Source organism: Ammospiza nelsoni, chromosome 1 (assembly GCF_027579445.1).
Source record: "Ammospiza nelsoni isolate bAmmNel1 chromosome 1, bAmmNel1.pri, whole genome shotgun sequence".
In the NCBI taxonomy this organism is placed as follows: domain Eukaryota; kingdom Metazoa; phylum Chordata; class Aves; order Passeriformes; family Passerellidae; genus Ammospiza; species Ammospiza nelsoni.
Genome location: NC_080633.1, coordinates 66282025 through 66296015, shown reverse-complemented (window position 1 = coordinate 66296015; position 13991 = coordinate 66282025). Strand labels below are relative to the sequence as shown.

General features: G+C 43.1%; 2 protein-coding genes across 3 annotated transcripts in view; one reads left to right on the top strand and one right to left on the bottom strand.

Moving 5' to 3' along the window:
• The first annotated feature begins 207 nt into the window (after positions 1-207).
• Positions 208-609, top strand: LOC132070387 (collagen alpha-1(I) chain-like). Its single transcript, XM_059467173.1, has one exon. The coding sequence runs from the start codon at positions 208-210 to the stop codon at positions 607-609; it is 402 nt and encodes a 133-aa protein (XP_059323156.1).
• Positions 610-4049: 3440 nt separating this feature from the next.
• ADTRP (androgen dependent TFPI regulating protein) overlaps positions 4050-13991 on the bottom strand; it is a 30252-nt gene continuing 20310 nt past the window's right edge. The window contains exons 5-6 of one of the 2 annotated variants that reach the window (XM_059480830.1): positions 10728-10879; positions 4050-4949 (exon numbers count right to left, since the gene is read on the bottom strand). In XM_059480830.1, the coding sequence (XP_059336813.1) occupies positions 4906-4949; positions 10728-10879 (196 nt within the window). In that variant the 3' untranslated portion in view covers positions 4050-4905. The remainder of the gene's footprint in view (positions 4950-10727; positions 10880-13991) is intronic. The other variant, XM_059480837.1, reaches the window with a different exon arrangement.

Genomic DNA, 13991 nt, shown 5'->3' with positions numbered 1-13991 from the left:
CTGGGGCTGCTTTGGGCTCGCAGATGTGCGAGTGCAAGAACGCCAGTGCCAAAGGACTGCCCCCGTGCTCCAGAGCTGAATGCTGCTGCATCCCTGAGCATCCATCAGGCGTGTCCTGATGGAATGATTCAGTTTAGGGGAATTACTCAGCTTAGAACGCTGAGGCTGCTGAACCCCTGAAACGCTGAAATCACCCACCCATGGGCGATGCAAGGAGCTGCTGTGGGGAGGACAAGGCGGCTTTCCGCGGTGGGAAAGAGCCCTTCCCGGCGCTGGGGGCCGGCAGAGCTGTCCCGGGAGTCGCCCCGGGATCTCCGCTCCCGCCCGGGCCCCTCAGGGCAGAGGGGGCGGGAGGGCGATGGCGCCGCGCCGCCGCCAGGGGGCGCTGTGCCGCCTCGGGATGAGAGCCGCGCTCCCGCCCTGCCGCGCTTCCCTCCGGGAATTGCCCCTCACGGAGCGGCCGCAGCGCCGGCACCGCCGGTGGAGCGGAGCTGCCGGGAATTGCCCCTCACGGAGCGGCCGCAGCGGAGTGGAGCTGCCGGGCTGTGCCGCGCTGGTTCTGGCGCTGCCGCTGCTGTGCTGAGTGCGGCGGGTGCTCGGCACCGGTGAGGCCGCGCCCCCGGTGCTGCGTCCGCGTCTGGGCACCGCGGTACAGCAAGGACATTGAGCGCTGGAGGCGCTGGAGCTGGCTGCCCACAGAAGTCGTGGAAGCGCCGTCCCTAGAGGTGTTGAAAACACGCGTGGATGTGGCATTTTGGGACATGGTTTAGTGGTGGACTTGGCAGTGCTGGGTTAATGCTTGAATTTAATGATCTTAAAGATCTTTTCCAGCCTTAATACCTCTATGATTGAAAGGGTGGTTCTTCCCTGTTTGAAGCACACTTTGAAGCACCCTTGTGCTTCTCTCTGTCCACAGCTGATGGAAAGAAATGTTTAACGATGGAGCTCCTTTTATACACGTGTCTTCATTTCCCCCCTTGAGCACTGATGCTTTTGCACACCCACTGGGGGTTTCCACGCCAAAAACTTGAACTAACATCTCAAAAAGCATCTCATATTGAACTAACATCTCAAGAAGCAGTCTTGTGTTGGTATATATTGGTTTCTTCTCTGCCTAAGGAACCTAGTCCATACCAACCGTGAAACCATATTGTCCTGCTTCCTCGGAGGAGGTAATTCTGCTTGTCTTAGGTGTAAAATAAAGCATTATTCTGTTATATGTGTGCTGTTCTCCAGGTACTGAGGGAAATTACCCTCTCAAGGTGAAAGGAACTTGAAGCTTTGCTTAAAGCTTCGTAAACAAGGCAGGCAGCTTTATGTTTATATTTTGAGAGCATTTGATAGAAAGTGACATTTGAAACACCAAGTATTACCGTTAAATTTTATAGTTCAGAACTATTACTGGGCCATATCCTAGGGGTTTAACTCAAACCCTTGTTTTTAGACTCACCATGTCTGAAATCTAAACTGAAGAACTGTGACATCAAACACTAAAGGAATTTGGTTTGCTTTTCAGGAACATTGAACTCCTTGCAGTGTAGGGTCTCTGGAGACCTTAAAAGGCAAAAATTCTGCTTTAGGGCTTTTAACCACTTGTTCTGATGTCTGGCCTATTCTCATTGTATTTGGGTTTTACCTGATGCTTCTTTCCAAATAGTTAATTCAAGAACAAGAAACATTCAAGAATGGTTAGTTCAAGAGTAGTTCTTGATATTGGGGTTATTTAAATGAATCCACACTGCCGATAGCCTCTTCCTCTGAGGTAAGAGGTTACTACAGATAATCAGGAAGATTAAATACTAACAAAAATTATTATGAACCTATCTATGACTGCAATGATTTTTTTCCAATATTTACTGAATAACTTGCCTGGGAAGTAGGTCTTAGTTTGGCTCTCATGGTTGATTCTAAGCCGTCTCTTACCCATACCCCTGAGACTCTGGTTAATTTTGTGGCACAAAATATGTAATTATGTGCTCTGCCAAGTGAATATAAGGTCTCAAATTGAATTTCAGCATCCCTGGGCAACTATTTTAGACACTTTGGTAGAATGTAAATGCATATTTTCTGCATGCCAGATCCTGGCTCCATATCCATCAAAGTAAATCCTCAGTAGTTCCACTGAAGGCTTGGAACAATCTTAAATTATGTTGTTGAGGTCACATTGTGACCCTGAAGCTCTGGCCGAGACCCAAACTAAGAAATTTGTGTGGGAAACTGGGAGGGAATAAATTAGCACTTGCCTATGCTTTTTGTGGAAGTAAACTGTTACAAAGGTGTGAGTTAAGATGAAAGCTCCTTGTGGTGGTGGATATTGCTTTCCAGCTGTTTCTGCTGGAAACAGCTCAGTGTTTGTTTGTATGGGATGGGTTCTTATTTTCTGATGGTGCTCTGTCTCAAATAGCAACCAGTTTTGCACTTCCATCCCCCCCCGTCCCTTCCCCCTCACCCCCTCTAAACAAATATCGCTTAATCTTATAAAACAAAAGTCCAGGGGTAGGTTCTAGTCTGGGTGGGTTTTTGTCTTCTGGTGAATTTAATCCTTCATTTTCTCTCTCTCTCTTTGCCAAATGCAAGTGGCAGGTCTAAACAGTATTAGGTAATTGTGGTTGTCATGCTGCAGATTGCACTGTGGAAAAAATTAATTGCTGTTTTTTCGCCCAGGGGCTTGAGCCATGGTCCCTTCATCTGCCTGGGACAGCGTCGTTTCCCTGCCCGCTGGGGCTGCGTTCCGTGGAGCAGCATGAAAGGGCTCCTGTGCAGCTGCTCTGGGCGAGTGGGCGGCACCTTCTTCAGTAATAACAGCTAATTTATACAGCCATGAACATCTACGGCTATAAATAAACAGTTCTGACTGGCTTCGCACACTTAAAATGAAATGGGAGAGACTGATGGACTGGAAAGAGAAATCTGGTGTAAATGTTGTCAAGGCCAGATCCTTACACAGGGTGTCTCCGTAACGCCTTTTGAAAAATCACTGGGAAAATGTTGGTTTGTGAGCAATGACACATTTTCCTCCTTTCAGAGCTTTGTGTATATGAGGGAAAAGAACAAAGCAAATCCAAGATCCCAGCAGTTGTATTTTGGGAACAGGCATTCCTCATTGATTTCTCAAAGTGCATGACTGGAATCCAGCTTCTCTCCATACAGGATGTAGCAGAAAGAAGTGCCTCTTCTGAGCCTTTTTCAAAGAAATAAACAACCTTCCCCATGATTCTCCTCAAAGCCCTGTAGTCCAGCAGCTCAGCCACCACATCAGATCCCAAAGGTACCACTGGTGTGAGCAGGAGCTGAGGGTGAGGTCTGTAATTTGGCTTCTCTGGTTGGAAGTGGAAAGACCTATCCGTCTGTGCTGGGGCCCAGGCTTCGTTTTGAGTTTCTGACAATTAAACTGTACTGGAGTATCAGTATGAAACAAATGATTTTAGAAACAAGGGAGGTAGAGACAAAAACACCCAACAAACCTGTACAGGCAGTTCCCATAACTTTCTCTTCTTCCCTAATTCCCTCTGTGTTTTTTCTTCTGTCTGTCTCTACAATATATTTCCTCTCACCAGCATCTTTCAGCTTCAACAAAAAATGAGGGAGGAGTGTGTTTGTGGGTGGGCATGTGTAATTGCTTACATTCCCCTTGCAAAGTTAGCTGGAGCGAGTTATCTAGATAGGCTGGGAATTACTGAATGCATGCACGCATCTCATTGAGTTCATTTAGTTTACAGTCTAGGCCTAGCATGTTATCTTCCCAGATTAGAATTTTTATCAGGTGCTTAACACATGAGAAGAACAATCTTATGTATACACATTATCTTTTTATTGCTCACAGGCAGCTTACAATGTGTTTTGTTTTTACTGAGCTCCAGCGGCATTTGAAAGGTGAAAATAACACCCTGGTGAACGGCGTGCACAGTAGCTCTAAGCGAGGGGTTTTGGCAATGAGGATGGATTTAGACATTTAAGTACTGCAACTAGTTTCAAATACTCTTTGAATGCAGGAATAATAAGAGAGATTTTTCTTTTTCACATTGACCATTAAGGAACACTTGTGCTACTCTCGGTTTTGCATGTTTATTGGAGTTTGCAAAGCAGATCTCCAGTGTTTTGGATGTTAACAAAATGTTGAGGCTAATAACAGAAATCAACTATATTGAGGAAAATTAGTAAACATGTGAATGGAGTGTAATTATATGGCAGGCAGCTTTATGTTAAACAGTGCTTTAAATTAACATGCTTTCTGTCAAAGCAATCATACAGTCAGTATAATTAGGTTACTTTTGCTGCGAGATTAACTGAAACCAAGAAAAAGGAAGAAATTGTTGCCTTCGGATTTCCTGTTAAAATGGAGGGGAGATATTAAGCATAATATAAGCATATTAATATTACAGAAAGTTTCTCGTTAGAAGAACTCGGCTTCTTGGTGAACTTTCTGAGCAGACATTTCTAATTACAGTGCCTGTTAGCCCAATTTGTTATCTAGCTAGCTTGGAAGTCACAGCATGGTTAAAATTATCTCTCTTCTTAATTTTTTCCAGACTTGATGAAGGGCAATCCAAACAAGAGCTGGCTTGCATTCACAGGTCTTTTACAGAGTGGTGTGAGGCTCATGAGGGAGTGCATTTACCAGTGACAACTTTTAACCATGGACACATCCTCATGTACGTTGTGCAAGAGATGAGAAATCTGTGTAAACAGATGAACACAATTTTCTTATTCATAGCAGTTGCAGAGTTATCATGAAAGAGGCAAACATTTCATATTTTCCACCAGTTTTCCATATGTCTGATGTCATAATGGCTTCACCAGAAGCTGCAATGCATTGGAGAAAGGATTTATCACAGCTACGTTTATTTTCCTCTACTTCATGGCTTCAGAATTCATGGAGGGATTGTTTGGCTTCAAGAGGAGGATTCACTTGCCTTTCCACTTGTGGTCCAGTATTACTATTGAATCTCCTGTTTGAAGACAGAGGAGAAGACATTATTGGGCTCTGAGGGGAAGGCACAACAGAGAAGTCCTTTCACACATCAGGGATGAGGAGGATGTGAAACTGGCCCCAGCCTCCCAACATCCCTGGGGAACTCTACCCATCTGAGAGTGGGAGTGAACTGCAAGTGCATGTCTTGGACCAGCTGCTAATGCTGAAGTGCTGCAGAAGTCGAATGAGCCTGGGATGTCCCCAGCAAGTAACTGATTACTCAACGACTGAGGCATTATTTGAAATCTGCCATGGGCCACACCCATTGAGAATAATTGTGCTTTGCCAGAGGGAGAAAGTGTCAGCCACCAAGCCAACCTAGTTTGTTGTAAGAGCATGTGGAAAGCTGGAGGATCCTCACACGGCTGGTCAGGACAGCACAGGACCTACTGAAATCCCACAGCTTTCTGAAGCACCAGCTATTTTGCTGCTGTGAGGGCACCCAATAATCAACTGTTTATGGGTGTCTTTTCTAACACACTGTCTCAGCCTCTCTTCTTCCCCTTCTATTCACTCATAGGAAACTCTCCTTTAAATGATCTTTCCTTGTCCATGGACCTCAGAGGCTCTGAAACACTAATTGCTGCGTTGTATTGGTATGTACTGACCAAATTGATATTTATGGGTGAGGGGAAAAAAATCCAAACCACAAAGAAAGAAAATAGCCTGGCAGGCCAGGACCAGCGTGTTAACCAGTACTTCCTAATGTCTGGCCTCCACTGACGAATTTGTAAGCTCTGGTTTGTGAGAGGTTCTGATCCAGTCTGCCTCCAGTGGATTGCCAGATAGACTTATGACCAAAAATAGGACCTGTGACAAATAGTGCAAGTTTCCTTTACACAGTCGATCATCTCTGCCTGAGGGATAAACTGCAGCTTTTGGAGTGACAAATATGAAGGACATAAATGTGCCATCACAGGTTTGTGGTACAACTAGGATGAGTCAAAAGTAAATACTCATATTTAGTTTTCAAACTCTGGGATTTAAATCCTGTAAAATCTGAGTTCCATTAATCATTGGCAATATAGGAAAACTATGGATATAAACATAATTTGGTCACTGAAAGGAATAGATAGACTCTAGACTCTTATTCTTTGCATGACAAAACAAATCCCCTGGAAAGGAATCTCAGTTTAAAAATCCCTCCTGGATACTGCAATAACAAAGGGTAAAACCTGTGTCTGGAGCAATAACATCAGCATTTTAACATTCATACAAAACCTGATGTTGATAAGCCTGTACCAGTACAATGTAGCACGGCTTCATGCCCCACACAGTTGCCCTTTGCATCCCTTCATTTGCCATTCGGGTTTCTGCAATCTCAACAGCTGCTCAGAATAATGACAGCATCAAGAATTCAATCTTATTATAGTATTGCTTTGTATTGCACAGATTTGTGAGCTGTCACATAGGCAGGATTTCCCAAGGCTACAGGGTATTAAGGGAGCTTGGTTTCAAAAGCCCATAAATACAAAAATAAAACTCAGGGAAAATAATCAGTTGTGAAAACATGTTATATGATTCTGGAAAATGCGCTGAATGCAAAAGAACTGCAAAAAAAGAGAGGAAAAACAGGCTAGAGAGAAGAATGTTGTTTAACTTTATTTCAGCCTTAGGTAAATAGGTTTCAGCAATGTCTTCCCAAGATATTTAAGAGCTCATAGAAGATCTGGAAGAGTGCATCCATCTATGCACTGAGCATGAGAAAGGTATTCCACCATAAGTTTTCTCTTTTTCCTGAAAGCAATGGCTCTCATTCCTGTTGAGCTGCCTTACCCCTTGCAATATAATATCTTTAATTTTTGTTTTTCCCCTGACAGTGTTCCTCAGCCAGCTGCTGGCCAAAGCTTTCCCTTCTAGCGGACAGCAAGCACCTAGGTTGGGTCTCTTGCAGCTGCTGCCCACTCCAGCAATCAGCCTCCTTTTCTTCCCCTGTTTCTCTCTCAAAGGACACATCCACCCATGTGGGGATAAGCATTTCTCTGGGAAGAGCCCTTGGGCCCACAAAATCTTGCAAATAGAAGCAAAAGCATCAGGAGGCTTTTCAATCACTGCTGGAGCAAGTAGCTGTTGCTAGCTATAGCTCCTCTCCAGCTGCATTTCAGAGTATTGAAATGAAGCAGCTGATGAATGTTATTTTGGGTTTTTTTTTCAGATGTGTTAGATGGAAGACAAATGAATGTGCTCCATCTTCACATGCGATTTCTAGATAAGAGACCTCACTTGAAAGGTTGCTCTGTCTGATGTGGAGAACTTTGATCCAAATTTCTCCCAAGGATCTGATTGTCCCAAACAGAGCAAACCCCAAGCAAGCACTGCTTTGCTTTATTTTTGAGGATTCTAGTTTGACTGGTCAAAGAAACATGAGCTCAGTTGCCTGTGTGATGTTTTCCACCCATCAGGAAGGGGAGAAATGATCACACGGTTCATCTTTGGTACTCAGACCCTGCAGCCAAGTTCTTGGCTGAGGTAAATTTATGGCAGTAAAAGAATCAGCTCATTGTTTCAAATTATCCTCTTTGGAGTTTCTCTATTGCTCAACATTGTCTTGTACTCTAGAAACTCTGGGATTTAAAACAAAAAGAAGTCATTACTGGTACTATTTTCTGTGCCTCTCAGGCTGTGCAGCTGGGTTGCCTTAGTTACCACCAATCCAACTGTGCAAGGGGAGGGAGAGGAGAGGCGCATGAGAGATAATACATTTTTAAAACCTCCAATGCTGTATGAAGCAGTTTGTCTATAAATAATAAAATGAATTTAGGGTCTGGCATCCTGAAAAGAATAAAAAGGTTATATTATTCTACAGCCTAGATTTGCCAGCTCTCAGAAATGATTCTGCATCTTTTCGGTCAAGCACAGGACATAGATTTAACACATACTTGCTTGAAGCTGGAAACTGCCATCTACGGACTTTGGAATAAGTTGGAACTAAATACACCTTTAAGTGTGAAAAAGAGTAAATATTTATGTAGCTGGTTTTAGGAAAAATAATAATAGCCTGGAGTTATAAGGGAGTGTGGAAGAGCCCATATGAAGCATGGTTTGCTGTAGAACAAGCTTGATTAGCAGCCTATGGTTTGCCACAAGATGTATGTAAGTCCAGGAGGGAGCCAGGCTTTGCCACCCTGGTGGAGCTGTTTGTTAATGCTTCTTGCACCTTTGAATAAACACCTCTGGGGAGCTGTTCTTCATTCGAGTGGGAAAGAAATAAAAAGAAGCAACAGCCTCAGATTTTTTTTCCACTGGGGAGAATCCTGGTGCCAGCAGCCCAGTCAGAGAGCTCTGCCTTGTCAGATCCCACCAGCATCAGGTCTAATTTTTTGGTGGCTTCAGGTGTTACTAGACAAGGTGTTTTCAGATGTGCCTATAAGAACCTAATAAATATCTGTATTAACCTGTAACCCCAACTGCCTTTGGGGAATGAGGAGGAAGCAAAAGAGAGATCAAAAGTGCGCTTCCGTGTATTTTATCTTTTGAGGGAGAGAGAAGGTGGGCAAAGTGGAGAGTATGGAAAGATGAAGAGGTCTGTCCTCTACCACCACTGATTGTTTTGCTTGGGGGAAGTGGGGAATGTTTTTTGATTGGTTGCTTGTTTTCTTTTTTTGTTTTCTGCAGGATCATTTCCACTGCATCCTCTGCCTTATTGTGATTGGGAAGAAGAGAGAGGAAAGGGTAGGATGAAAAAAAGTACACGGAGCCATTTTTGCTGTGGGAACAAAGGTATGTTGGAATTGCATCTTCATTCAGTTTGCAGCTCTTTTTTCTCTGGCAATGCTGAACCAAAAATTTGTCTCAGTCAGGAATATATTAAAACTCTGGCACACTGTAATTTGGAATAGCTTCCCTGTGGCTATGTTTCAAGGCTTATTGGGACTTCGTTATTGATACCAGCTTAAGGAAGTCCTACTCTTCTCTTGGGTGGACACAGCTGGGATGTGGATCAGTAAAAACACTTGGCACCAACATGGAGAACTGTAACTCAAGGGGAGTGTCTTGCACGTGGATGAAAACACCATGTAATTGTTAAGGCCAGGATTTTGTGGCTCCTTTGAAAAAAAGCAACTATGCATGGAAAGGCAGACCCACCACACAGATGAGGCCTCCAGGGATCACAAGAGCACACCAGATATCAATGGAGAATATTGTGTATTGTTTATATACATATTCTGAGGTTACATTCATGCTGCCACAACTGGGGTGCTTTTCAGCCTCTCTGTGTGCACAGTAAAGTTGAGTGCTTGCCCAAGTTTCTTTAGTCAGCTGTTGAATATGCATCTAATTTTTGCAGTTTATTTGATCTCTGCTTGGCACAATATTTTGTCCAATCAGTTAACACATTGGAAATCAAATTATTTTTAATTCTGATTATCTCCAGCTTATGCAGCAGGCATACCCTAGCCCTAAAATTACTAATATGTACTCAGTGATGAAAAAAATTGGATACATAAATATATCAGATATCTCATATAAAGACTTATGCCATCATGTGGTGATGGTGCAGTCTTTGATTAGCAGTAGTTACTATTTATATGTGAAGCCTCTTAAACCAGAGCTAGTACAGAAAGGCTGCAGATCTGTTTTCATTTACCAGCAATCCTCATCTCATATGATGCTTTTGCAGAATAGAATGTGGCCAAAATCTCCAAACATGGACATGTAGAGCGATCATCTTGTTTGCAAAGGTAGCAAGCAGTGAAGTTGGTTATTCAGCACATTTGAAAGCCAATCTGCTGCTTTTAGGTAGCTGAGTATGGATGGTGAGAGACTAGCTACAGACACTCTACTTTGGCTTGACAGGCATGTGAGACTTTGCAAAATGGATTATGCATCAAATGTTCCCTGAGAACAGAGGGAGGTTGTCTTATTTATTTTCAGAGGTGTTTTTGCAGTGTTTTTTTCTTTAATCAGAAAGCTAGTTTAAGAAATTGCAAATGTTCCCACATTTGTCCTAAATAAAATACACATGTTTTCCTGACAGAAACACTTTCATCCTCAAAAATTCAATCTTGAATGAAAAAGGAGAGGAAACCAGAAGGAATAATGATGACAGAAATAATAATAACAACAATAATAATAATAGTATCCCATGCCAAACCCCCAAAGGTTCTTCCTCAGTTCTCTCTTTCTTCCATTTGTTAAATGTGCTTTCCTAAACTACGCTTTTTTTCTCCCTCCAACTGCTCATTATGTCCAAGGAAATTGCTTTTCACTTTTTTTAGGTCACTACTGGCCATACCACTACTAAAGCAGAAGGGAAAAATTCTCAACAGTTTGTAAAAGTTTCCAAAGTGCTGTTTTAGTCATGGAGCTGCTGCTGCAGTGCTTTTCCTTGGATACATGAATGCATTCCTGTAAATTTGCAGTAAACGCTGCTAATCCCTAGTCTGACAAACAACATGTGATGCAGGTGTAAGAGTTTTAGCCCAAGACATGTGGCTTCTCTGGACCCTTCTTTGAGCAGAAATTCAAAATCCAGTGATTATGCTGGTAAGAGGTGCTTCTTGAGCCAAATTAGGGGAAGCTGGTCCAACCTTTGTCTGGTAGGGTTGGGATCCTTGCTCCAGTCTGTTCTCTATTTGTTACCATGCGGGTGGGACAAAACAATGATAACCTGACACCCAAGTGCCACCATCCCAACACCTTCCCCAGTGTGCTCATGCCCCCTTCCTCTTCCTGCCTGCCTGGGCAATCACAGCAGTTCATTTCAGGGGTATTTTTTCATATGTAAGAAGTAATGAAGAAAACTTGGACTGACCCCATATCATACGGTTGAGGAACTCTCCGAAGTTGTAGAAGGCGATGATGATGGCAAGGCTACCGGCAAAAAAGGCTGCTAGTCCAGGGGGGTTGAACAAAGCAAAGAGAGGATATACCCACTCTCCTGTTACAGAATAAATCCACAGGACCCTAGGCAAGGAAGGAGAGAATTTACCTTTGGTTAGGACCATTCAATTAGAAGAACCACTTCAAAATTTCCAGCTCCTGAGGGGCTGAGTTATCAAAGCAGGCCTGCTACAGAGAAAATTAGCTCAGCTGTCAATATATCTCCTCGGCACTTGGGCTATTTGCTGTGAAGCACACTTGAGCCAGTGCTAAATTAGATGGGTTTCAGTGCAGGTTGAAATGCACACAATATTTTTCTGTCACCCTGGTGGCATTGGCTATTAACAGCAGTAAAAGCACAGTAAAGTAGCAAAATGCTCAGGAACAGGGATGTGCACTTGGCTATGCTAGTGAAGCTTATTCTGATAAGCTCTCACATATGTTTGCTCTTTAGATACAACAGCCTTTCAGCCCCTATCCAGATCCCTAGAGTCTGTGGGGACACAGAGCTGTTCCTGCCTGTCCCAATCCTTCTGCTGTTGACCACTGTTTTGAGGAGTGGAAAGAAGTTTTCAGAAGGTGAGAGAGCAAGGGGAATTCTCCAGCAGCTTTTCTTTTGTAAGAGAAGGAAAAGAAGAAGAATGGCTAGGTGCGAAACAGATGTGGCTGCTTCACCCTTTTGTGCCAGAACTGTTTGTAAAGCATGGTTTGGAAAAGAAAGAAGATTAATATGCTTGCTTTATAGGGTTTCTTTTCTTCTAATTGTGCCCTCTCTTTCTGCCTATTTTATTCTCTCAGAAAATATCTTGTAGTGGCTGTCAGTTCGCTGGTAATATGTTCATTGTTTATGGCTCATATGAGTGGTTAATAGAGAATGCCTGAACTAAAGAATATAAAAGTGATCTTTATATATCTTACGTATAGGAAAAATGCTTTTTTGTCAATACTTTTTGTGAATAAAATTATTTATATTTGTATTGATTATGTAAAGAATTTAAGAAATAGGGTATGTCTTCATTGATTGTTATCAGGATGTGCCATTTTAACAAGGACAGTACTTCCCTAAAACAAACTTTTGGGTCCAAATGGTCCTAAAAAGTTTAATTCTTCATTTAAAAAAACATATCTGAGTATTATGCCCTACTTTCCACCACCAGTGCTAACATAGGAACACAATTGCAATTTTTTCTGATGTCACCCATCCTGCTACTGAGCATCATGCCTCAAAGAGAAGTGACAAATGGGCTGCCACACTATCCTGAAACTGTGTCATGACACTGAGGAATGGGAGAATGCTAAGGAGGGAAAAAAAAAAGGCTGAAAGGATGCTTCTTCCTTTCTCTAGTAAAAAAAAGGAAGAAGTGGGGCATAAAAAGGTGGTTTTGTCTTGCTTGTAAATAAAGATTTACTATCCTCACCTGAGGGATAGAGTGGAGCAATGGAGGGGATTGATAGTAGAGCTGTCTGGACTGAGCATGGAAATACTTAAATGTAGGGATTCATTTTTATGATTCAAGATTTTTTCATCTAACAAACAGAGCTGTGAAACACCTAAGTAATTTAAAAAGAAAAAAAAAAAGAAAAAAAGCCTGCAGGAAAGGCCCCTGAGAGGCTGAGCAGAAACACTGAATTCCAAGTGCTAAGTGGAGTGCAAATGTCAGCATGTGTTCTTCACTGTACAGGACTCCTCTTTTCATATTGTAGCTCCAACAGTAAAACAGAGAGTGACAACCACCTTTCTTTTATACAACGAGGAACTAGGTTATCTTCATGCAATTTGGCCAGCTGGTGTGTCTCATATGAAGCACTCCAACCTGTATTTCCAAACCCAAATAAATGACTGTTCAAAGCCACAGTGACACCCTGCTCAGAGGCAGGTGTCTGCTGCGAGGTGTAAGTGGCTGCTCAGTTTCTCTGCTGCCTTGGAGGGACCAGTCACTTCTCAGCCCATTGGCGCTGCAGCGATGGCAGTGACAGTCCAAGGAGAGGCTTGGAGCAAGGACTCTGTTGCTTGTGAAACATATGGTGCCCAAATGGGGCTATTAAATCACCAGGTTGTAGCATCAACAGTAAAATATGTACGTGTGTTGAGATTTCAGTGCACAGGCCAGAAAATTTTTCTGTTGGTTGAAAGCTGTTGTCTGTGGTTTGCAGGGAACCACGAAGTAGAGGCAAAAAGAAAGCAGGCAGGAGGTTCCTTGCTGATTTGAAAACTGTGTTGACATCCTAATATCTTTTATCCACTCATCAGGGCCCTGGCACACAGGGGACAAGCACTCTAAGGGATCACCTTCCACTCAGGACCCTGGAAACAAATGCAGCACCAGCTCATAGAAGATACTGGGAGGGCTCCAATGTGTTGATGCTTGTGTTGATCTTCATTCTTTGGTGTAGATTCAGGTCCTGATATGAGCCACGTCTCCTGAGGGATGAAACTGCTCAGCTGATAGGGATTTTAGGGAAAAGCATGGCTCACATGGCTGTAAGGGCAGTCTAGGCTCAAAGACAGTAAAACCCAAATGTTGTCATAAGACAAGCAAAACAAAGCTGGCATTAAGCAATGGGGTGAATCAGAACATAGAAAAGGAATTTAGGAAGCCATGGTCGTAATCCTATTAGGCTCTGGGCAGGATTAGAATAAATGGCTCCTAATTTGCTTATGTAATGTATCAGTGAAGTCCCCTGTTTCCACAGCCACTGATGGGCTTCAAGTCACTCCAGTGTTTCATCTGAACAGAGTATTTTCTATTTCAGATTTTCACTCACTGGGCTGAAGATGGTGTCTAGATGAGAGTGAGAATTGGTGAGTAGGAATGGGAAGGATGGGTTTCCTCTTAGTTCCAGTGACTTCTCAGAAACCTTTGCACGAAGACAAGTTGCTTCCTCACTGACCAGTATCCTCTTGTTGTTATACACATGCTCTATATTGTTCCTCCTAAAGCCAGGATGTTTCCTCAGCTCTGGAAAGTTGTATAATATCCTGAAATTATACAGCCTTCTTCCTGAGTTGCGTCTCAATACAAGGCATCCTCTGAGAGCTCTGAGGTGTTGGCAGATGCCCACAGTTACATGGGATGGCAGTGCCTCCATATCTCAGCACTGCAGCCAGGATGCAATGAGCAAACCCACTCCAGGGGTGCATGACATACACACAGCAGGTGGACAGATGGCTATGAGATGTGGGAGGTGCTGATTA

What these genes read in the sequence shown, in the direction of transcription:
- LOC132070387 (XM_059467173.1), top strand. Translation starts at nt 208, where the DNA reads ATGCAAGGAGCTGCTGTGGGGAGGACAAGGCGGCTTTCCGCGGTGGGA.